At 48.4% G+C, this 25453-nt stretch overlaps 1 protein-coding gene and 2 long non-coding RNA genes across 4 annotated transcripts in view; 2 read left to right on the top strand and 1 right to left on the bottom strand.

The window, feature by feature from the left end:
• The first annotated feature begins 420 nt into the window (after positions 1–420).
• LOC143665726 (uncharacterized) lies at positions 421–2273 on the top strand. The gene is made up of 3 exons (XR_013167208.1): positions 421–481; positions 735–878; positions 1206–2273. It is a non-coding gene; the product is annotated as an uncharacterized LOC143665726 (long non-coding RNA).
• A 1462-nt stretch (positions 2274–3735) lies between these two features.
• Positions 3736–15361, top strand: LOC143665728 (uncharacterized). Its single transcript, XR_013167210.1, has 3 exons — positions 3736–4899; positions 13947–14235; positions 15300–15361. It is a non-coding gene; the product is annotated as an uncharacterized LOC143665728 (long non-coding RNA).
• Positions 12225–25453, bottom strand: part of ZNF366 (zinc finger protein 366) — a 94078-nt gene continuing 80849 nt past the window's right edge. Inside the window, exons 4-5 of one of the 2 annotated variants that reach the window (XM_077139499.1) lie at positions 21181–21355; positions 12225–18111 (exon numbers count right to left, since the gene is read on the bottom strand). In XM_077139499.1, coding sequence (XP_076995614.1) covers positions 17642–18111; positions 21181–21355 — 645 coding nt within the window. In that variant the 3' untranslated portion in view covers positions 12225–17641. Of the gene's footprint in view, positions 18112–21034; positions 21356–25453 lie in introns of those variants that run through there. The other variant, XM_077139498.1, reaches the window with a different exon arrangement.

Genomic DNA, 25453 nt, shown 5'->3' with positions numbered 1-25453 from the left:
GGCCACTTACTTTTTCTCCTTAGACTTTCAAATGAGTAATTATCCATTTACTGTCATTGGCACTGCAGGGGAGTACTAAAGATCTAGGGGTCTGTGACCTCAGGACCTAAACATCGGTCACACCCTCCCAGTCTCAGCACACATAAGAACGATAGCATGCTGGAGGAGAGGCAGAATCCATCTTCCAGGATTTACAAAATTCAAGGCAACTTCCATCTTACTCTCTCTCGGGTCGCTTGTCCTGAGGGAGCCAGCCGCCAGGTCACGGGACTTGGCAGCATTATGGGCAGGTCCATGCAGCATGGAACTGAGGCCCCTGTCCACACCCAGCATCGACCTGCCCTCATGAGAGTGGACCTTCTTGGGAGTGGGTCCGTGGGCGGGTCAGACCCTCAGGGGACTGCAGCTCCTGCCAGGTCTGTGACCTCATAAAAGACCATGAGCCGTAGCAACCCAGCTGAGCCTCCTGAATTTCTGACCTGTAGGTTGATGATGCTTATTGCTGTTTTAGGCTGCAGAGTTTTGGGGGTGATTCCTTACCCAGCAGTCACTGATGCAAAACAGGGGGAAAGAAGGGAAGGAGGCAGACGTGGGGCGAGGAGAAGTTGAGCCCTGAAAGAATCTCAATGAAGCCCTCGGCTGACCCTACGAGAATTTTGGAATTGTGATAACTATTTAGAGTCATATAGATTCTTTTGTTTAACCTGTAGTAATTTTAGTTTCTTGTCTATTAGAGATCATTCCATATCAGTACATATATAACTTCATCATTCTTTTCCACGGCTGCATATTGTTCCATTGTGTGGAGGGAGGAGTCATAACTTATTTAGACAATCCCCTACCGATGAACACTTCCCTACTTCCGGACATGATTCAAGGTACGTATGTGTGTAAACATTTTGTATGTAGGTGCACATGAAAGCATACAACAAATCTCTAGAATTGGAATCGCTGAAACCTCGGCATCGAAATGGTTGTTCAGCTCTGATCTCTAGGAATTGCCTGGCTCTTTATGCAGTTGGCCTACACCTGGTTCTCCCCTAATTAGGGGAAGCTTTCTCTACTATTAACTGCCTGGAGACCCCATGTAATCATCAAACAAGGAACATTTTATGTAGCCTCAGAGAAAATGTTTGAAAACTTCATGGGTGATATGAAGACGCTGAAAGAAAACTATCTCAAATCTTTCACTGTGTCCTTCTCAGACTTTCAGGTCACAAAATAGTTGTCAAAACACTGCAAGAGAGTCCTAAGACAGAGGAGACTTGTCTCTAGGCTTCAGGAGCTGGAAGTCAAGTCTATGTACCAGTTGGCCCACAAGAGCTGAATTCAGGCAGCTGGGCCTGCTTCACCGACAGCCCAGCTACCCGGGAGAAACTGCCCTGCTATCACCGACAGCCCAGCCACCTGGGAGAAACTGCCCTGCTGTCACCGACAGCCCAGCTACCCGGGAGAAACTGCCCTGCTTCACCGACAGCCCAGCTACCCGGGAGAAACTGCCCTGCTGTCACTGACAGCCCAGCTACCTGGGAGAAACTGCCCTGCTGTCACCGACAGCCCAGCTACCCGGGAGAAACTGCCCTGCTGTCACCGACAGCCCAGCTACCCGGGAGAAACTGCCCTGCTTCACCGACAGCCCAGCTACCCGGGAGAAACTGCCCTGCTGTCACTGACAGCCCAGCTACCTGGGAGAAACTGCCCTGCTGTCACCGACAGCCCAGCTACCCGGGAGAAACTGCCCTGCTTCACCGACAGCCCAGCTACCTGGGAGAAACTGCCCTGCTATCACTAACAGCCCAGCTACCCGGGAGAAACTGCCCTGCTATCACTGAGAATATGAACACGTTCTTTCGTGTTCTCTCTCTTTTCTCATTTTCCATGATTAAGTGAAGTTACATCATTAGGAACAGAAGGCATTAACTTGGGCTTCCCGTTCTGTTCATGTAATTCTTTCATTCTTAAATCTATGTGGCTGTTTGTATTTGTATGGGAAAAATGTGCATAGGTGTTTCTATATATTTAGTTTATCAGTGCCTTTTAAACTATTTTGACCATGATCAATAGTAAGAAAAAGACTGCAATCCATCCATCTATCCATCTATCATCCGTCCATCCATCCATCCATCCACCATCCATCTATCCATCCATCCACCATCCATCCATCCATCCATCCATCCATCCATCATCCATCCATCCATTATCCATCCATCCATCCACCATCTATCTATCCAACCACCTATCCATCCATCCACCCATCCGTCTGCCATCCATCCATTCATCCATCCATCCATCCATCTATCCATCCATCTATCCACCATCCATCCATCCATCCACCTATCCGTCATCCACCCATCCATCCATCCATCCATCTATCCATCCATCCATTTATCCATCCATCTATCCATCCATCCATCTATCCATCCATCTATCCACCATCCATCCATCCATCTATCCATCCATCTGCCATCCTCCCATTCATCCATCCATCCATCTATCCATCCATCCATCCATCCATCCATCCATCCATCTATTCACCATCTATCCATCCATCCATCTATCCACCATCCATTCATGCATCTATCCACCATCCATCCATCCATCATCCATCCATCCATCTATCCATCCATCCATCCATCCATCCATCCATCCATCCATCCATCCATATACATCTTTTAAAAATGTATCACCAGAACCACTTAGCCTTATTACACATAATGCTCTCCGATATTTTCTAGTTTATTCTCTTCCATTTTGTAAAAAGTCTCAACTCCTTTGATTTCATGACCCACTAATAGGTTCGGACCCATAGTTTTAGAAGCTCCACTGTCTGTGACACACCACAGACCTAGGGTAAAATTTAGGTGTTTGCCTTCTGTAATGAAAAACTTAAAAACCTATACTTTCTGCATAATTGTACTTCATTTAGAAGTTAAGTTATCTCTGCTAAATGTACTGGAGGCAGCAGAAACCTGAGACTTTCTCAGAAGTCATTAATGGGCTGTCATTTAGTGCTGGAGATGGGAATATCATAAATGCATCCGGCTGTGTCGTTCTGCCTGATTGTCACAGTTGGAGAGGTCCTTTCCCTCCAGATGCCTTTCCCGTAGCTCTCAGGAAGAAAGCAGATGCTGGCCCAGCCTGCTGAGAGGATGCCTCTGCAGCTGCCGGGTTACACTAGCCAGGAGAAGCGCAGCGTCTCTATCCCCTGTGAAGGGCTCTGTCTTATGGGGAAGCCGAGGGAGTGAAATAAAACGGGAAGGCAAGAAAAGCGGCGTGGGTGTGGGAGGAATTCTCGCTAACTTTATGCCATCACCTCCAAAGCAGTATCGATGTTCTCACATTTGTGTTCAGGTCAGCCCAGGAGGGTGGGGAGAGAAATGGACAGTTTGTAAGTCAGGCCCTGCTCTAGGCACATTCCCATGTGCTCACTCTAGTAACAGGAGCTAACACGTATTGCATGCTTAATTTGCTTCAGGCATTTAAAGCATTATGCCACTTAAATCTCACAATTCTGTGAGGTACATACTATCTAAGTCTCAATTTTGCAACTGGGAAAACGGAGGTTTAGAGAGGGAGGACAGCTTCCCAAGGTTACAGAGTTGGTGTCAGATAGAGTCAGGGCCAGAGCCTGTGCTTGTCACCACTACACTGCATTATCTCTATTTTGAAAATAGGGAACCTGGCTCAGAAAGGTTAGGTAGTTTGCCCAAGGTTACAGAGCCAGAAGGTGGCAGAGCCAGGGTTCGTGTGGTGTCTCGTGACCCCAGAGCCCGTGCTCTTTTCATAGAGCCCCTCAGCTTCACTCCATTCTAGGCCCCTGGCAACCTGGAATAATTTAAAGGGAAATACGGTTCTTTGACAAATCCAAGGTTGAATGCAGTTGGGTGGAAAGATCCCAGACTCTATTGAGGAAGAGATACCCTAGTGTTGATGCTTCCATGAACTTACTGGGGGTAGAAAGCAAGGGGATTGGGGCTCAGATAAATCATTTTACATCTTCAGGCAAATAATAATGCTCTTGGGTATTTCTAAGTATCCTAAGGATCAAATATAAAGGTGGGAGGGTTTTGAAGAGTTTTAGGTTCAATATAAATGTAAATTTTACTTCTTAAAGGATGTACAATATGACAGGCCAAAAGAAATGCTACACTTCATTGCTTAGATAAATAAAAATAAACTGCTGCTCAGGGCAGGACATGCATTACTTGGTTCTAAGATGACTTAACACTCAAGTTCTCCTCCACTCGTACCTTGTAAACTTCAGAGAAGCAATTCCTAGAGCCAGGGAAGACATTTAAAATTTGGGGGAGAAAGGGAGGTGTCTAGACCAGCAACCTCTACTAATACCACTGAGGCAATTTAAGAAATAATTTTAATAATTGTTAATATTACATTTAGTTGATTTGCATGAGCAGAATTCTAGAATCACTGCCTCAACAGGAACTTAATTGTTCTGCTGATCATTTGGGAACTTTATATCTTAAGCATTGTTCTCATACAAGACCTTTCTAGAGAATAGGCTATTGATAATGGCCTGTGTGTTAGTTAGAGTCAGTTGTCAACTTGGCCAGGTGAGCATACCTAGTTCTGTTGCTGCGGACACAAGCCAATGGTACGTGAACCTCATCTGTTGCTAATTACATCTGCAGTCGGCTAGGAGGCGTGTCTGCTGCAATGAGTGACGTTTGACTTAATTGGCTAGTGCTTAAATGAGAGAACGCAAAGTAGCACAGCCTAGCAGTTCAGCATTCCTCATCTCAGCACTAGCAGCTCAGCCCAGGCCTTTGGAGAGGCAGAAAGAAGTCACCCTGGGGAAAGTTGTTGGAACCCAGGGGCCTGGAGAGAAGACCAGCAGAGACCATCCTGTGCCTTCCACGTAAGAAAGAACCTCAGTGGAAGGTAGGCTGCCTTTCCTCTGAAGAACTAACAAAATAAATCCCCTTTTATTAAAAGCCAATCCATCTCTGGTATGTTGCATTCTGGCAGCTAGCAAACTAGAACAGCCTGTTTCTGGACGGTGACTACGCCTGTCATGCTTTTCCTAGCTCCAGCCCCTCCTTAGCACAGAGCCTGTCACCCAGCAAGCACAGAATAAATATTCACTGCATGGTAACTGAGGTAGTGATCTTTTACTGATTTCAAGTGGGAAAATAAAGTTTGGCAAATACCACAGACACATTCTCAACTTCGAACGTAAGTGACAAGGCTTTGGTGAATGGGTGCTGTTTCGTATTCCTAGTGACAGAGTATAGGGTTCGACCGCTAAATGACTCATATTTGTACTAGGTTAGTCATGCTGGTTTTTCTCTCTAAATAAACAAACAAAAGCCCCCACAGAAGGGTTTTTTTTTTTGATGTGGTAGTGTTTGCTTTCTGTGTGTGTGGGTGTGAAGGTTCTGCAGTTTACTATTTGCCAGCTTGGAAAAGAGGTAGGCGATTCCCAGCAACTTGAATCCTAGTCAGATGCAAGTTCTCCTGCTTCCGTGTGTGCATGTCCCACCTCCCACCCCGAAGAAGACGCAGTGCTTGTCTACTATTTGCAGACAAGTCCTAGGGAAAAACAAAGCCCCAATTTGGTGCACATCTTTTACAAGAGCCAACCAAGGAACTGCCAGCTTGCTATACCTATTAGGTTACTTTGCAATGTAGGGTCAAGGGTCACAAAAGAAGATGAAGTGGCAAAACAGAAAAAAATATTCTAAGTGGAATAAAGGCTTCAATTCAAAACCCAAGCAGGATAGCAGGTACGAAACAGCAGTAAAACCACAGGCATAAAACCCACATGAATCACTGTGGCAGGAGTTTTTATTCACAAGGAAACATGTCTAGTCCATCTTAAACATTTTTGGTGGGTGAAAAATTCCTGATATTACAGAAGTAAACTGAAGTGCATTAATAGCCAACTTTTAATTTCCATGATAATCAAAAACAAAATGCATTCATAAGGAAATAATCAGAGTAAAACTTATAAAACTAAAAATGGATCTTAGCATTAACAGCTGAATGGATAAAAGAACCGAGATGCCGTAATGAAAAAATCATGAGTGGATGGTAGCATATGTAGAAACTGATAATTCATGAGTGATTTAAAACTTGGAATTGTTGGCTGTTCAGAAACTATGCAGATGGATCTTGGGGTCAGTGAACAGCAGAAATTGGAACATGGATGAATCTGCCTTCTTCTCGCTGCTTCTCATGCCACCAGTCTCCAAGAAAAGCCTGATTTTGGTTAGATAGTGAGCTAGGCTAACGCTGGCTGCAGACCAGTCACGGCGTCCAGACTACCAGCTGACCATTCCACTGGACTTGCCAGTTTGATCTGTGCTTCAGATATCCGATGGGTCTCATTGATTTTAGCACTGTGAGGCCCAGTTATGCAGCCAATTAAGTTGTCTAGACTGGTGAGTTCATGAGAAGTGATCTGAGCAGGTGTACTCAAACCCCATCCTCCTTTCACCTTGGAAAACTGAACTCAGTGACGATGAACTGGGGGTCGCCGTGCATCACAGGGAAAACGAGACTGCTGCATTGCCACTGACACAAGCTGGTCAAATCTGGCTGTAGAATGGTATATTGTTATTTAAAAAAAACATTCTAACTTGGTTTGTTTTTTAAAAAACAGATTATTGAGATATAATCCACATACCATTTACCCACTGAATCATACAATTCAAAGACCTTTAGTGTATTCACAGTATTGTATAAATATCATCATCATCAATTTAGAACACTTCATCACCCACAAAAAAAATCCTAGACATACTAACAGTTAGTTTCCATTTCTCTAGGCAGCCACTGACCTATTTTCTCTCCTTGCATTGGCCTATTCTGGACACGTAAGTGGAATGGTACAATATGCGGGCCTTTTTGTAACTGGCTTATTTTACTTAGAATACTGTTTTCAAGTTCATCCATGTTGTCACATATATCAATGCTTCATCTTTGCTTATTGCCAAAAAACATTTCATTTTATGGATTTATTGCATTTTACTTATCCATTCATCCATTAATGGACATTTGACATTTGGGTTGTTTCTACTTTTTGGCTGTTATGAATAACGCTGCTAGGAACATTCACGTACAACTTTTTGTGCAGATATACACTGTCACTTCTCTTCCATATACAGCTAGGACTGGAACTGCTGAGTCATATGCTTAGCTTTCAGGGAAGTTCCAGACTGTTCACCACACCAGCTGTTCCTTTTGACATTTGTACAGCACTATATGAAAGTTCTAATGTTTGCACATCCTCACAACACTTGTTACTATCTTTTTTATTATAGTGGTTCTAGTGGGTATTAGTTGGTATCTCATTAGAGTTTTCATTCACATTCCCTAATGGCTGGTAATGTGCATCTTTTCTTGTACTTATTGGCCATTTGTGTAAGTTCCTTAGAAAAATGAATATTCAGATCCTTTGCCCTTTTTTTGTTGTTGTATGTTATATGACAGGGTCACATTTCATTATTTTTCCATATGAGTATCCTATTATTGTAGCATGATTTATTGAATTTTTATTTGTTTGTTTTGCTTGCTTGTTTGTTTTTTGGGGAAGTGCATGGACTGGGACTCGAACCAGGTCTTCTGTATGGCAGTCGAGAATTCTACCACTGAACCCTCCTCACCCCCTGCTTTGCTCTTTTGAAGCTGGGTTCTCTTGTGTTGCTTGTGCTTTGGGCGTCATATCTAAGAAATCACTGCCAAATCCAACATTGTGAAGACTTAGTCCTATCCACCCTTTTAAGAGTTTTATAGTTTTAACTCTTATGTTTAAGTCTTTGATCCATTTTGAGTTAATTTTTCAATTAACCCCTGTGTGAGTCAGGGGTCCATCTTCATCCCTTTGCATGCGGATATTAGTTGTGCCAGCACCGTTTGTTGAAAAGACTATTCTCTCCCCATTGAGTTGTCTTGGCACTCTTGTCAGAAAGAAGTTGACTATAGGTGAATAGGTTTATTTTTGGACTTTTAATTCTATTCCATTGATCTGTATTCTTATTTCAGTACCACATTTTCATACTTACTGTTGTTTTGTAATAAGTTTTAAAATCAGGAAATGTGAGTTCTCCAACTGTTCTTTCTTACGACGGCCTTGCCCACCCTGGGTTCCTGGCATTTCCATGTGAATTGTAGGATCTGCATGTCAGTCTGCAAGGGTTAGTTAGTCTGCAAGTCTGGGAGTTTGTTAGGAATTGCATTGAAGCTAATCAATTTGGGATGTATTGCCATCTTAACAATAGTCAATGCTCTGATTCACAAAGATAGGATGTTTTTTCCATTTATTTAGGTCTCCTTTAATTTCTTTTGACAATGTTTTGTACTTTTCAGAGTATATTTTATATTTTTGTTACGTTTATTTCTAAGTATTTTATTATTTTTTGATGTTATTGTAAATAGTTGTTTTAATTACATTTTTTTTCCATTAATGCTGTACAGAAATACAAGTGATTTTGTTTATGTTGAGCTTGTATCCTGCAACCCTGCTAAGGTTGCATTCAAACCTGCTAAGCTCATTCATTCACTTTAATAGTTTCTTTGCTGGACTTTTTAGGATTCTATCTACATAACAGCATGTCATTTGTGAACAGAGGTCATTTTACTTTTCCTTTCTAACCTGGATATCTTCTGTGTCAGTTTCTTGTTTTTTCGTCCTGGCCAAGACGCCCAGTACAATGTTGAATACAAGTGGTGAGAATGGACGTCCGCCTCTTTTTCCTGCTCTTAGGAGTAAAATATTTAGTCCTTCACCATTAAGTATGATGTTAGCTGTTGGTTCCTTATATGCAGTATATTTATAATTTTTTATCTCCTTATTGTTGTTCTTTATTCTCTGAGTCGTTTTCCTCATATCTCCCTTATTTTTTAAACATGGTTTCCTTTAGTTCTTTGAGCACACTTACAATTGCTGCCTTGAGGTCCTCATGTAGTAAATCCCACATGTGGGCGCCTACAGACACTTTCTACCTCCTGCATCCCAGCATGTAGGACACACGTTCCTGGTTCTTTGCATATTGCATATGTTTTTTTTTTTGTCTAAAACTGGACATTATAGAAATATATTATAGCAACTCTCTATATTGATGCTTACCGCTGGAGCTTGTTGTTTGTTTGCTTGTTTATCTATTTAGTGACTTGGCTGAGCTATTTGTATGAAATTGATGTCCCAGCTTAATTTTTTCCTTTTTTGTGTTTTTTTGTTTGTTTTTTATCTTGTTTTTTTTTGTTTTTCCTTTTTTTTTATTATTTAATGTAAGCCTATCTTCTTAGGCGAAAGATAAACATGTGCTGATTGGTCGGATATTGCGCGTAAATCCTCTAGGCCAATAAAGATTTTGCTCTTCAATATTGGATCAGTATAGTCCTGGAACCTCTGTCATGGATCAAGGAATTCGTTACTTTGCCTGCATCTATCCAGGGACCAGTGTCCAGAAGTTTTCTCTGCTGGCCCGTGAGAGGGCAGCCTGCACGTGGCCCTCTGGAACACCAGGGGTGAATGTGATTTTAGCAGGGCGCTCGCTGTTCCTTTCCCTGAACTTCTGCTCCGCTTCTGAGTGGTCCACCTGCATCAGGAACACTCCAAGATGATGGCCTCCACTGATTGCTGGACGCTTGCTAGGTGTCCGTTCTGTGAACACAAATTGCTCTTCAGTCTATGCAGATGAAGCTGAGTATCTTAGCCAGGGCCAAAACTTGAGACTTGCTCCAGTCTCTGTTTTCCCACATAGAACGTCTGCACTGCGGAGATGGGCCTGGGGGAAGATAGGGACTTGATTTAAATTGGCTGCGCCCACCCCCCCCAGGTCCTCCCTACAGAGTGGGAACTGTGTGCTTGGGAGAAGGGCATTCGCCCAGCTGCTGCCATGTCCCCAGTAAAGGTCTTCCATGCCACAGGCCCAGGGGACATGCAATCCGCTGATGGTCACCAGCTGCTGGACTACTCTTCCACTCCAGGATGCTGGGTAGACTGGAGATGCCATTGGAACAGTTTTCCACTGTATGGAACTGGGAATGGCAATGCAGCTGGATTGTTTTGTCCTTCTATTGGTTTTACTATAGATTTTCTTGAAGAAAGACTTCTTAATTTGTTGTAAGCCCTTTGGTCAATCTCCATTTCCACTCTCCAGAAATGGTGAATGATTACCTTTGCTAATTTTTACCCGTGCAATAGATGCCTCCCTGGAGGGGATTTTCCTGAGCGCCTCACACTACTCTTCTGGAACCCACCCCCTTTCCCTGCACAGTTTTAATCAGCCATCGTGGAATGATGCATATTTTTGAGTAGCCGATTATATACAGTCTCCTTGAGATTCTTTTCCTGGTAGGCTCATGAGTTAATCTTGTGCAGATTTTCTAGTATCCCAAGGAGAAGCAGAGGTAGTGGTTGACTTCAGTCTCTCGCGTGTCTGGAGACTTGTTGGGGATGTTGCAGTGTTGGCCAAGCCCTTTGGTTCTGAGGGCTGACAGCCTGAATAAAGCAAAGCCTTTGAGAACAGGAACCTAAGATCAAAAGTAAAATGCCCCTGCAGGAAGGGAAGGGATTAACAGTGTGCAGCATACTGAACTTTTGGAAATACGGAACCTTTGAAATCCACAAAATAACCCGTGTCTTCAGAAAGGAGCTTAGAGTGCCTGCTTAGGGGGCTGGGCTCTGACAGCAGCGGGCAGCTGCGTGGCTGTGCTCGATGGGTGCTAACGGGATGGCCCTCGGGTGCTGACATTGTGACTATCTGTTTCTAAAGCTCCCTATCACCTTGCTTTGATTCTTCTCTTCCTCGCAATAAAGACTTTGCCGTTGCTGGGGATTTCATATTTCTCTTAATTTCAATTGGTTTTTAAGGAGTTGACTCAATGCTGGACATATGCTTGCAAAACCACAGCTGAGGATTTTAAATATTATTTTGACTTGTATAACTTGACATTCTAAGTGAAGCTGTTTTTGTTTTTTTTTTTTTTGCTAGACTTGGTACAGGTTGGAAGGGGAGCTGCCCTTCAACAATGATAAAATGACACAGCTATTGTCTCTGCAAGTTCAGAATGATTAATAGATTGGACCTCATCCAGCCCTCATCTGACACAAAGCTGGAGACCAGTCTCATGATTGCTACCTTCTGGAAGAAGACACAAAGTGACTCACCAGCAGACATGTATGAATAATTGTTTCATGGATGTGGAAACAAGTATCCGTGAAATCCTCTTAGGTGTCTCTTACTGCAGTTAGGTTTCTTCCTTCCAAAGACCATTTGCTCATTAAGACCCATCAGTGAAAAGACTTGCAGTGCATATTTCAAAGGTCAGTTTAAAATGCTTATCCAGGCCGGACGCCAGGACCGTTCCCATCCCTCTGTCCCCACGCCGCTGTCATCTCCCATGTGTCCTTCCCACGCGCTCGGCCTCGCAGCCTCCCTGCCCAAGCATGTCAGCAGCAAAGACTTGGGGCTGGTCTCCGCGCTCTGCCAAGTTCAGAGAGGCACTGACGTCTCTGCGCCACCTGGCGAAGGCCGGGCAGGAGGTGACAGGCAGGAGGCGTCGGACATGAGGGGCTGCCATCTCTGATTCAGGGGCGGTGACTCCATCGCTTTCTTGCACATAAAAACTGTATTCACTCCCCGTTTCCCACCGCAAGTCGTTCGGGAACAGCATGACAACGCGGCAGATACACAAGGACGTTTCCCACGTCGCATGCCAAATGCAGCCACCCTCTCTGGGGAACCTCAGAGAAACTTTTTGGCTTCCACTTCCCCTCCATTTGTTTGAAGGATCAAGAGAGCACAGTTCCATTTTCAACAAAAATTAAAGGGGAAAATCATGAAAAGAGCCAGCCTTCCCTTTTTTTTCCCTTACTATATTGTTGTGTCCAGGGAAGCGGAAACGGTGAGCGCCACTGATACTGAGCCCCCAGGGGCCCCAGAAGGCCCCGCCCAGCCCTTGGTGGGCGTTTTACCCTCACTCGGAGAACCAGTTTGCAATGGGATTAGAAGTTACTCTTGGCTCAGCTCTGCGGTGAAAAAAAGAAAAAAAAAAGGAAAGAAACATCATAGCACTTCAGGGAACCGGGCTGTAGTCACACCTGGGTTTTCATAGGCAAGAGAGGTTTTAGCTTGAAAGCTTTAGAGATTTGGGGAAAGGAAATGAGAAAAATCATTAGCCGTGTTGCTGCCAGACTCTGTGCCGGCTGAGAACGTGTGCTCTTTAAGGACAGGGAAAATTCCTGCCACGTTTTGGTTGTTTTTGTTTCTTCACAAGGTGCTACTGGTTGTGTCATAGGCCAACTGACTTTGTGACTTGAAATATAACAACATTTCATTTATTGTGCATTATTGCAAATTAGGGTGTATATTAGATAAATTTTCTTAAAAAAAAGAGGAATGTCACCCTTTGAAAACTGAGATTGAAAAATGGAAATGGGGCGGGCCACGGTGGCTCAGCAGGTAAGAGTGCTTGCCTGCCATGCCTGAGGACTCGGGCTCGTCTCCCGGTGCCTGCCCATGTAAAAAAAAAAAGAAAAATGGAAATGTATTTGGAATGCGTTTAGTTAATGAAATAGTGAAAACAATACTCTTCTTTAACTATACCAGTCCATTATCATGAACACATGTTATTTTACCAGGTGGGTCAGAGAGAGATGTGTCTGTGGGACCAGGGAGATGAGAGAACACTGCAGCTGCACCCTATGATCTTGAAGTTGCAGACTCTTTCCATAGGTGCTTCTGATTTTCTAACTCTCTGGTCATTTTTATTCACTTTTTTACTTTCCCATTTCTTTCTGTCTGAGAAGTTTCATTGCCTTCTTCAGTCCTGCACAAGTTATGACCCAGGATGAAACTGGGAGAAATCAGATGGATATAATTCTGTAGCTATTGCTTGGTAAATATGGTCTCTTGTCAACCAAGTAAATAGGGTGTGTTTTGTGGCTTCCATAAAAATCTAATTCATTCCTTCTGTCATAATGTGAGGAAATGGACTTTATATCAAAAGGTTTTTTATTTTGTACTTAAAAATTTGCATCTATCTTATTACTAAAATTTGTCTTGAGTAGAACAAGTCAACTGGACTTCCAAAGCGGGTTTTGAATCATCCATTTCTAATCTTTTCACTGCTACCTCCTTAGTCCTGGCCAACATTACCACTCATGGAATACAACAACTGCTTCTTCATGGTCTTCTGGCAACCTCCTGGTTTCCTTCAAGTGCATTCTCCACCTCACCTCTCCTAGTGCATTCTGCCATACCGTCTTCTCTCCTTGGCCGTGCTTCCTCATACTACAGGACATTTGCATGTGCTGTCTTTTTCCCTTTGCCTAGAATATTTTCCCCCGATGGATAACTTCCAGGTCTCAACTTAAAAGTCTGTTCCTCCGAGAGACAATTCTTGACCAATATAGCTAAAGTAGGACTTTTCTTTTAGAGGTATGTGCACACACACGTGGGAGTAAGCACACAGTGTGAGCATCTTTACAACACGTTAACAAATATGCATCCACCCTGGAAGAGACATTAAATAACCAGGATGATAAAGTGACCCAATCATTGACTTCAGCCAGCCTCTCTCAGCCACCAGTCCAGCACTGGCGCATCGCACGTGAACTAAGAGGCCGTGTGGTGGAGAAGGAGGCTGCACGTAGGCCCCACCTTCTGAGCTGCACTTACCAGGCTGAACTAGCAACTGCCCCTGCTAAATAGCCAGCATTGCAGCAATAGGGACCAATACCGAGCTTCCAATAAGGCATAGCTTGTCAATACAAAACCAGGGCCATTTGGTGGGGTATTGATTACATCAAGCTCCTTTCTTACTGGAAGAGCCTGCAGTTCATTCTCACAGGAATGAGTGCATATTCTGGTTCTGGCTTGCTTTTTCCATCTGCAGAAAGCCAGTCTGCATCACTGGTTTTGCTCTGCCAGCTCTGAATACCCAATAACATCGCATCGAGCCATGGGGCTCACTTACAGCAAACGAGTGCAGAGGTGGGGCCCACTGATCCCAGCACACAGACAACCCCACGTTGCACCTTCCCAGAATGAGTTTTCCAAAGAGGAAAGAGGATGAAGAGGGTGTCACCTGCCTGCAGAAGGGCTTAGGTTCATTCATTATTTCTGAAACCCTGAGGGAAGAGAAGCCAACGCCTGCAAGCCTCCCGACCTCCTGGGACTGAGGACCCAGCCAATGGGTGTCATCCTGGCAGAGGGCATGAGCACAGGGGTGAGATGCTAAAATGACCGCTTCTTTATAGAATTCCAGGTATTTGCAAATAATTAAGCTGGCTTTTTCAACATGTCTTTATTTGCTTAAATTAACAAAATGTAGGCTACAGGCTATTTCAGGTAAACTGCTTTTTCACTGAAGCAGCAAGCAATATTCACAACTCGGGGTGCTACACATTTGGAGTTGTAGTTTTTAAATAGCAAGCCAGAATTCTGTACAAAATCAACATTTGGTATAATGTTGTAAAAATATGCAAAAGATTTTAAACATTAGCTCTGTTACATTTTGTTTCAGCAAAGCAGATAAAGATCAGAATTCAAAATGCGATGTTAATAGTTCACTAAATTCCTTTAGGGCTTAATAAATACAGTATGCAGGTTGCGCTTTTATGCACCTACTCCTATACAAGTATACCAGTCACCCTCGGGGGGTTACGAAAGGTCAGCTCCAGTGTCATGGCCACCGGTGAGTCAATTTGTTAAGAGAGAGAATGAAAGAGGAATTGAAAGGCAACAAGAAGCTTAATTACCGTCTTGAATAAAAAGGATAAAAGAAAAACATGCCAGTTGGCTGGCGAGTAAGTTGGTTCCAAGCGACTGCGTTCGAAAGCCTGGAGAACATCTGGCAATGACCATTTTTAGGCTGTCGCGACGTGATGGATGCCACGCCACCCTGGCCCGACGTGCTGGTCATCTTTGATGGCTTCACCTCTTACTTCTCTGAGGATGGGCTGACGCCCTCCCCTGCAGGTCTGTATTCTGGCTCGTCAGCCCGTTAGGCAAGGCTGGCCAGTCCATTCTTTAGCTCTGCACTCATGCACAATTCATCATTCGAAGCTTGGTATTTTTGAGAGTTAAGGTGACACTATCAACCATATAGTTAAGGCTTCTTGTCCCGGGTACAGCAGGATGTTGGTTATTCCAAAACATACAAAACCAACGTGTGAGCCGTGTTTCTCAGATCAGTGCTATTTTCACCACCAAGTAACATCTAATTGAGTCTCTCATATCCAGAGTCAAGATCGGAAAACAGACCCTGGAATACACTGCATAACAAATTGCTGTTATTATTTACCTTAGACCTTTGTTTTCTCCCTCCAGATGAAATTTTACTTAGGATTATAACATATCAAGCAGATTAACTTTGGGCCGAGAGTTTCTCCTTCTCCAGCAGTTCTGGAGGGACCTGTGAGGAACTTCTAAAACCCTCCCTTCCAGACCACAGTCTCCCCATCTCAACATGAACTAGTTCGTCAAACATTCCCACACGCATTTTTTGTTTGGAAGGGACTGAGTCTGTTACTCTAGGTCTCTTGGCTCCTGTTCTAGCTGGGCATGCCCAGAACAAGCTGGACCTCTGCAGGCTCTGGTCAGGCACGGCCCAGGCACGGTCCTCAATTCACGGCTGCAGGACAAAGGGGCTTATAGCAGGACTCACAGAGCTGGACGTCTCACAGACCAGCCTTCGGGGTGGTTTCATCAGAGGCAGCTCTATTAGTAAATAATGGAAGGAAAGTTGTCCCTCTGAAGACTTGGAACAGGTTTTCAGACAAGAGTTGTGTTTGTTACAGCAAAGACTCTTAGTACTCTTTCCCCATACTCTTCGCCGGCGGTCTCATCTCAGGAGGTTGGCCCCAGCGGAAACCCAAGCAGTGGCGCTCACAGGTGATGCTGAAGGGCAGAAGGAATGCAAGGTGGGAGAAGAAATGCATCAGGGACTGACAACACACACGGCTGGACGGCGAGGACTAGGTGACAGGCAAGCATCTTAGCCAACAGAAAGAGCCAGGGTCCAGCAGCCGGAGACGGAACAGGCCTTCCAAAGAAACGCACTACCAACTCTCGGAGGAGAGAAGCAAAATGATAAACAGTACCTAGGTCTGCAAATGAGAGCTGAAACTGCCAACCAAGAGGCAGTGTTTACCTAAATGAAGACACAGTGCCAGAAGGGTCACTGCTTATGGTTGCATGGCTTCAGGCAGCTTCAGCGCCTGAGGAAGGCCCACCTGCTGGGCCCAACAGACACGGTAATGGCACTGCCACCCCCTGGAATCACAGCTCAAGGTCTGGGAGGAAGGAATTCGTCAGCACAGGCCAGTTTTGCATTTCAAAGGGAAGTGACCATGAACAGAATGGGCATTATCAACTAGTCGGAGAAGTGTGTGTCTGCACAGAGTGTGTGTGTGTGCACGCGTGCATGCGTGCGTGTGTGTGTGCGTGCAGGTCCTAAGTCAGCAATGCTGTCATGAACTCTTCTGTTCCTTTCCTAAAGGGACAGGAACATTCACAGAGTCCCTGGAAGGGGTCCCGGAGACCACCAAAATGGGCCATGTTCTAGCCCAGCGATCCTCCTCAACCCCTGGCAATTTGGCGGCTACTGATGCTGCGGCTCCAGTCTAGACCAATTAAATCAGACTCCGTGGGGGTGAGTCCAGGCATTGTTTTTTTTTTTTAAAGCTCCCCAGATGATTCTAATATGCAACCAGGATTGAGAACACAGCCCAGTGTCTCACTTATTCATCATCTGCTGATTATTCGAGCGCCCCAGATAAGCCAGAGCTCGTACTTCAGGGAGAATCCTCTTTGAGCCCTAGCTCTGAAATCCATTGTTCCCGTGAGGGCACCTCTTCCTGCAGCTGCTTTATGGGGTCTTTATGCAGCTTCAGTGGTCTCCAGGTCTCCAGGGAGCTCTGCCTGAGTCACGAGGGGCTGGTGGGAAGCAACAGGACTGCAGAGCACTTTCGGGTGGTCTGAGCATGTGTCCCAAATGCCCCATCTGATGATGCCATGGAGCAGAGCAAGGCGGACACCGGCAGAAACTAAACATTGCTGGTTTCTCCTTAGCTGAAATCACCCATGTCCTCTTGTAGCAATTACCCAAGCACACCTGCTTTCAATAACTCACCCTTCTTTGTCATTTCTGGTATTTTTGATTATTAAAATCAAGGCTATTTTTATATATACGACTACTAATGTATTCCTCTATTAGGAAAAAATACAGCTACCATGAATTTAACAACTAACTGTCACTAAATAGTGAGTGATAAAGTAACATCAAGCACCATATTTTTGCAAGTAGGAAGAAATTTACCACGTATTGCATGTTAGCCGAAGGGAACTAGAATCCTGAGAGCACCTCAGAGTCAGCTTACAGTGAGATACCCTGATGTGTATGTACAGTCTCTGTCACCCTGGAGTGAGGAGAGAGAACGCTGCAGCTCCAGAGCAGAGCCGGCAGGTGTGTGACCCGTGCTGACGGCGCAGGGAGTGGCCTGTGGGCGTGTGGCCCATGTGGCCCGTGGCCAGGCCCTGCCCGCTCGCCTGCGTGGGTCACCAGGGTGTCTGCATCAGCCGCCTGCCCCCGGCAAGGCACAGTTGAGGGAGAAGGCTGTGCTTGAACTGCCTGGTTCTCATTTTCCAGACGTCACCTTAAAACCGTCCACTCAGATACCTAAAAGCACAGCTTGCTTCTCCACTTTCCTCTCCAGCAATTCCTTTAAACCCTCGTCCCTGTGCCTGAAGTATAAGTAATCGGGGAAGGCGGGACCTAGAGGGGTGCTGTGCAGCGCAGTCCGGCGCGGGGGCTCCTCCGGGCAGGCAGGGCCCCTGTCGCGGCCACCCCCTGCGCCCGCACTGTCTCTGCTCGCCTCCTCTGGCTCTTCTTTCAGCCCTTCCTCCTCCTCCTCCTCCTCCTTCTCCTCGTGGGGCTCCCCCACCTCATCTGAGGCCGGCTCGGGTTTGCCAGACAGATCCTGGGGGGCGCGGGCCGGGCTGCGCGGCTGGACCTCGCCAGTGGCCTGGAATGCCAGCCCCCTGCTCCGCGGCTTCTGCGACAGGTCGAAGGGCTCGTCCTGCTCCAGACTCCTCAGGACGCCGGTCGTGGGAGCCAGGGCAGCTCTTCCCCGGCCCAAACCTATGGGGGCAAAGGGAGAATCATGTGGAAAAGCACAAGCAGGGGTCCCCGGGTGGCTCCCAGGGTCGTTCTTATGTTTTGATTTTCCTTTTTAAAAATAAACAATTTGTACTGCAGGGAGCTGGGCCTCGTGGCAGAGGCGCCCAAAGAACGGCAACCTCTTCAAGGGAGTGTGGCAGCACGCACGAGTTAGTTTAAAATATGCATGCTCTTAGCAACTACACTTCCGAGCATTTAACCTGTGCAAACAGGCAGGTGCTCAGGACGGATGCATGAGCACGCGCAGCAGCCCACGTCTATTACAGTGAAAGTGAAAACATCCCATGCGTTTCACCACAGAGGTTAGGTCACTGAAGAGCGGCGCACTCAGCGCACTACGGCGAGGGGAGCTCGGCTCTACCGACGATTACAAAGCCTACTTGCCACGTATTGTAAGTGAAATACACATACATTCATAAGGTAGATTCAGTTTTATCAGCCCATCACCTATTTACTTGTATCCACCATGTACCATCCATCTCTATCAGGTAAGTCTGCAGGGACGCGTGCCCAAACCTCAACAATGGCTAACTTGAAGGAGACTTCTACAGCGAGAGTGAAGGAGGCCCCATTGTGACCGTGTCCCCTGGGGGCAGACAAAGTAGACAAGTCACCAAGCCCCCGTGTTCGCCCACACGTGGCCCTGTTGTCGGGCTCAGGACCCCAGAGGCTCTGACCCGTCATCTTGGTGGAGAGGCCCTGCAGAGACGGGCCAGCCAGAGGCGTGCTAGCCGCTCATCTGAGCAATTCTTAAGGCCTCCGACCCGGGGTAAGGCAGCTGTCAGAGCCCGAGGACACGGCCCAGCAGGTGGAACCACTGAAGGGAGAGCTCAGGGGACGAGGGGCCAGGGGTCTGGCCACCCCCTACTGCACCACAGGAGGACCAGCTTTGGGGTGCACAAAAGAAGGGTGGGGGGCCCTGATGGGCAACTCCACTTACTTATGGCAGTGTCAGGAAACGAAGCTGCCTCTATCTTTATCTTGTCAGTGGCACATGGGGAGGGGGTGGCACTTTTTACTCTGGGTCATGAATTTTGAGCCATTTCAAAGTCTAGAGTGAAAAAATGCTAATACCCTTGGTAGCTGAAAACATTAAAGTTGTTGAAAGTCTGTTAAATGTTTTCAGAGCAATCCACTGACATGTAGCGATGCTCTTTATATTCCCGGTGGAATACCAGAGCTGTTATGTGCCTTGTAAGGTTCGAGCACAGTGCTGGCCAAGAAGTCAGGTGACCAGGCTACGCTCACATGTCTTCTGCTCTGGTCGCCTCTTCTGGAAAACTCCAAGCCTAACTTGAGAAGTGGTACAGGCAACTAGAGATACAAAGAATAGTCCAGGAGAGAAAACATCTCAGAAAAAAAAGGCTTTTTTTTTTTAAACCAGATTTTTTTCAAGACTTTTGCACAAGCTCCTTTTTCTGGGGTGGCCGTGGTTCTCTGCCACCCAGGAGACACCTAATTCAGTGGGTATCGTGGAAAATCTGAAAGCTCCAATTGTTTTGTTTCATGGTATATGTGCTTGCATTTATCTTGTTCGTTAATACATGCATCTATTTTTGCACCTCTTCTATGAGGGGGTAGAAGTAGCTGCAAACAAAGACGTCAACCTCTGCTTCTAGGGAGCACTGGCTCAGATTCAGAAATTCCTGAATTAGAATCCTGCTTCTGCCTCCAGACTTGTTGTTCGACCTTGAACAATTTATACAACTCTGGCCCTTGCTTTCCTTTTACATAAAAGGAGAATAACAGAGCCTGTTTCTTGAAATTTTATGGTTGAGTAATAACGTTTCTAAAGCGTCTTTCCTTGTGCTGGTACACAGTAACGATTAATAAATAGTAGCCAGTTATTACTTTGTAAATTACACATGCAACCTTGGTGTCTCCCTGCTATGTGGACAGACGTGGCCTCCCTCCACTCTTACCTGCACGGCCTGGAGCTCGCACCTCAAGCCGCAGTGCACCTGGCGCCTGCTCTTGGAGGGACGGTCGATTAGGTGACCAGGAGAGGCCCTGCTGCCTGCCGTGGGTCTGGGCCGCAGACCCCTCACCACTAAGGGCTTGAGGCGGAGAAGGGAAGGGGAGTTGGGTGCTTCCCCTTCGCTGGGTTCGGGCTCAGGAGCTTACTCAGTTGGGACATCAGCCCCTGCTGACCATCCCTACCCAAGCAGGAAAAACTGTCCTTGGGCAGACGTCTCAGCCAGCAGAGGACACTCCCGCGGACAGCCCACAGACCGTGTTTTCCAGAACGAAACAAGCGCCCGCCCATACGACAAAGGCTTTCGCATCGGAAGTCTGTGTTCGAGTCCTGACTGCCGCTGTCCAGCTGGGCAACTCGGAGCCATACAGCTACAGCTCTTGAAGCTCAGCCTCCCCTGTGTAAAGCAGGGACAACCCCTAAGTCCCTACAGCCTGGAGCTACCGTGGAAGGTTCTGGGGGACAAGGCAGCCGATGCGGAGTCCAGAGCAGGGAAAGCTGAGCAGCGCCTGCCGGCCTCCCATCATGGGCCAGCGCACTCCCTAACGCGTCCGCCTCCCAGCTTCAGACGCTGGTGTCCCACTCCTACGGCCACCCACGCCTGCTCCTACGACCGCCCACGCCCGCTCCTACACCCACCCACGCCTGCTCCCACGACCGCCCACGCCCGCTCCCACGTCCACCCACGCCTGCTCCTACAGCCACCCACGACCGCCCACGCCCGCTCCCACGGCCGCCCACGCCCGCTCCTACAGCCACCCATGCCCGCTCCCACGCCCGCCCACGCCTGCTCCTATGTCCGCCCACGCCTGCTCCTACGACCGCCCACGCCTGTTCCCACGTCCACCCACGCCTGCTCCCACGTCCACCCACGCCTGCTCCCACGTCCACCCACGCCCGCTCCCACGGCCGCCCACGCCTGCTCCCTTCTCTCCGCCTACAGAGTCACGGTCCCTCCTGGCAGGAAGGGTCACCCCAAGGAGAGGCGCTATTAGACATCAACACCCCCCGACCCGGACCTGGCAGCCGTGGGGGCGTCCTGGCGGTGCGGGCGCCGTGGGCGTGCAGGCCGCGCTCCGTCACGCCGTGCTTGACCTTCGTGTGGCGCGTCAGATTGCCCTTCAGGGTGAACTTGCTGGGGCAGTGCAGGCATTTGAAAGGCTTGCTGTCCGCGTGCAGGTGCATGTGGCCCAGCAGGTTGTGCATGCGGTTGAACTCCTTCCCGCACAGCTGTGGGGACAGCGAGGAGGACAGGTCACCGCCTGCGGCCAGAGGAGGACACAGGCCACCTGCCCGTGGGGCCCCGCCAAGGTGAAACCAGCTCAGCCCGGGGGCCCCCACTGCGCCTGCCTTACTTTGCACCTGGGCTTTCCAACCCCCTGGGGCATGGGCTGTCCCCGTGGGCATCGGGGCCGCGCTGGGGTCTGCCCAGTCCCCGGCAGGGAGGGCGGATACGAGAGTTTTGTTCCCGGGCTAGGGATCTTTTCTTAAATCGAGGTAAAATAGTGGCATTTTTCAAGCTTCTTCTGAGAGGAGAAGCTGACCTGCGCAGGAAAGCTGACCTGAGAGGCCCCGGGCAGAGGGCGCGTCGCTGTGACGCTGAGGACGGTTCTCCCGCGCTGACGCTGCTGGCCCCGAGTGTGGAGGGCGTCCCTGAGCCTGCCCGGGACCCTCTCCCGGCATTCTCACGTGGACCTGGGACCCGAGCCCTCATCATCCCATTCTACAGACAAACAAACGGAGGGACCAAGGCCCACAGCCAGAGCCGCCTGGAGGGGTCTGCAATGGAGAAGGCGCCTTAGCCTAACCAGGAACTGTGGGAGCCCAGTTCCGACACGGACGTGGGCACTGGGGTGTGCGGACACGCGAATCTGCCTGAACTATGCAGGGCACTCGCAGCCCTGGGGTCAGGACCCACCGCTTGTGGGGCTCTGGGGTCAGCCCAGCCCGTGCCCCAGTGTCCGTCCCACACGCCACTCACCAAGGCTCTTGCCTCCCCTCCTCAGCCCCCTGGCTGCCTTCCACGGTCCTTTGCCACAGCCCAGTGTCCCCTTTCTGGGCCGACCTAGTACTGATCTTTCTGGGACATTTTGGCAGTTCGTGGGACACCAGGACATTAAAATGATGTTGTCCCTGACCTCATGGGGGTCAGCTATGATTACCTGATGTGTAATTGGTAAAGGAGACTGGTTTTGTGCTGTTAGAATTTAATTTGGTTTACAGACCAGAGTCACCCTTCTTGGCCACCGTGGAGAGCCTTCTCGGGGCTCTGGGTGGAGAAGTGTCCACCCTGAAAGGCGTTCCAGGTGGCCGCCAACGCCAACCTCCCTCCCTTTTCTTTATACCCAAACTCAGCATCTAATGCAGGACCACACACGTTAACATGGAAGGAATAGTTAGGCATTAGTTAAGTGAATAAAAGAAACAAACAAACAAACAAACAAACAAAATCACTGTCCCATGCAAAAATTCCCCAAAGCAGCCGTGGCCGCCTGTCCTCCCTCCCCACTAGACCCACACACACTGTCCTGCAAACCGAAATCCCAAGCCGGTGAATGCGGGGCCTGCGGCATCTGGGGACCGCTCACGGCTCTGCAGCAGCTTTCACTTCAGCCTCAGACCCTTCCACAAAGCCCTCGGGCCCTTCTCCGGAACCCCTGGCCTGTCTCTCTTTCTCACAAGGCTGTCATCACATGACACACCCAAGTGCACATGAGGCTCAGAGACCTCTCAGCCTGCTAGTGAAGAGGGATCAGAGAAAGAGGGCGGAGCATGTGGCCAATTAACAGGTGTGGCTTGGGGGGGGACTGAGGGGTGACCACCCCTGCCACGGGGGAGGGAACCAGGCTGCAGGAGGATGCGTGGTGGAGGAGCGACCCAGCTCCAACATCCTCCCCTGGGAAAAGCAGCTAAGTCAGGATCCCCCTTGGTGTGCGGTGGGAAGCCTAGAGCTTGCTCAAATCAGGAGTTGCTCAATCCTCTCCTGCCACCGCGGACTGGGGAAGCCGCCCAGGTGGGGAGCTCTGATCTCACCTTGCATGTGGCCATCACCACCGTCCACCCCTGCCTGGGCCCTGACTTGGTCTGGTGAACAGCATTAGTCCGCCTTTGATAGTAAACCTCAGCTTCTCCCCTATATTCTCTTTTTAAGAGGAAAATGAACATCAAAATGTAATAAAAATTTAGAACAAATGTTTTGAACTGCTCGTTTAAAAGTGGGGTGCGTGGACCGTGATGGTCCATGGGGGCATAGCAGAGAGGCGAAGGTGACAACCGAGGGCAGAGAACCTGCGAACCTCTGTTTTTCCTTCTGTGAAATGTTGACAATAATCCAGCTTCCTGGGAAGGCTGTTCTGAGGAGCACACGGGAGAATTCACGTGAAGGGTTTGGCAAATACTGAGAGCTCAATGAATACCAGCTCTTCTTCCTGTCACTATCATCTACATAGTGAAATCTTTCACATCCCAGAAATAGACACATCTTTGAACATGAGGGTGCTGTCCTTTGAAACCAAATTATCGGGAGGAAATACAAAAAGAAGGGCCAGGTGAGGAATCTTTGGAACAAACATCTGCCAGGTTCCTCGTGGCACAGTGAAGGCAGGTAATTGTGCCCGGCCCAGCTCTGAGAAATGAGGACACTAAACAAGACGTGCTCTAGACTGTGCACTTTGGGGAAGTCCCCTCCCTGCTCCCCAATCCTCAGCCTCCCTCCAAACACCCGCAGACAGCCTGTTCCTTCCAGGCCCCTCTGTTCCCTTGGCACCCCTGGAGCTCCAGCCTGGCCCCCTGCGGCCCCTCCCCACCCCCACCCCCTCCGGGGCTCCCCATGCGCCGCTGCGGGCAGAGATAGGGTGACGGCCAGCCGTGGCCGCGCAGCCGGGGGCAGGTTGAGGAGAACGGGTGCCCTGCCCACTGCGGCCTGACCCCAGCTTCAGACATAGGTGCCCCAGGAAGCTGTGTCTTCCTCTTCCAAGAAAAAAGGCGAAAGGGCTGCAGCCCAGCCCAGGAGAGTGGTCTCTGCTAAACTGCCCTTCCTGTACATTCTTCTCTCTTGCTCTCTTTTTTTTCTTTAATAAGAAGGGTGTTCCTTTCCTCAAAGGGAGAGAGAGAGAGGGAGGGAGGGAGAGAGAGACTGTAAACTGTCCAAAAGGACCGTGAGAAAACAGGAAGCTTTGAGAAGTACAAGAGAAAGCAAGATGAAATCTCTTTGCAGGCGGGTCCCCGGGGACATGAGGCATTGTTGAGCAGGCGTCCACGCAGCTGTATCCTTCCTTCTGCTCAGGAGGACTCTGCTGCCTGAACGCTGCTATCTGGTCACCACCTTAACCCCCTCCGTGCCGGCCTCAAAGCCCAACCCCCAAGTTCCCGGCCCCACACAGCCCCCGCCCGTTCCCTGGCTGCACAGAGCATCCAGGAGCGTCAGGGGGAGACAGGGCCAGTCCGGAGGGTCGGAGCGGGCGGGGCCCACAGGGGGCTGTCATCCCTCCCCACGATTCTGCCCTCAGGACCTCAGCCCTGCACCAAACAAGGCTGCAGATGACCTGGTGATTCATAACTTAGGCAGCTCTGCTTCACCCATCTCAGAGGGGAATTTGTCCCGGAAATTCTGGATGGCTGCTCTTCCTGGACAGGTTTCCCAAAGACGGCAGCTGGGCCTCTGCTATCATGGAGTGAGGCCGCTGCAAGGACTGTGTCCAGGCCAGCCTCTGCGTGCTCACGCAGAATTTGGGAAGCATATTTCTGAAACACGGCTTAAGTCTTCAGACTCTGGTCTCTGGAAAAACTCCAGTTGGCTCCAAGAAGTCCAAAAACGGAGCCAATGGTGGAAGAGCCCAAAGGGGCAGTATTTTTTTTTTTCATTAAAAAAAATAGCCACATAGAATTGAAAACTTTCCCCTCCTCTAATTTTCCATCCTATTGTTAGTGCCTAATCCCACCGTGAGTGAACTTTGCTGCTTGTGGCGGACAGCTGTTTCCACTGAGCACAGGGGAGAACGGGTGGTGCTGCCGCAGGAGGGGCCATGCATGTCCGGAGGGATCTCCAAGGGAGAGGGTCCACTGACATGGAGAAGGCTTTAGTATATTTTAGTAAAAGAATCTTCCTTTTGCAAGTTTGTGGGCAAAGCGGACAGAGCAGCTCTTCAAGTGTGGCTGGGACAAGACTCACCTCTCTTTTTTCGCAGGTTCTCTGCCCTCGGTTGTAAAGGGACTAAGTCTTCCCTGTTACCACGATAAAGCTGGGGGTTAGCTGTCTGAGGTTTAGATGTCTCCAGCAATGCTGTGCCGCCAGCCAGCCAGCCATTTATCTCAAAACGCTACCAACTG

This window comes from Tamandua tetradactyla, chromosome 21 (genome assembly GCF_023851605.1).
Source record: "Tamandua tetradactyla isolate mTamTet1 chromosome 21, mTamTet1.pri, whole genome shotgun sequence".
In the NCBI taxonomy this organism is placed as follows: domain Eukaryota; kingdom Metazoa; phylum Chordata; class Mammalia; order Pilosa; family Myrmecophagidae; genus Tamandua; species Tamandua tetradactyla.
The sequence above is the reverse complement of the archived record's forward strand: the minus strand, read 5'-3'. Positions and strand labels throughout refer to the sequence as shown.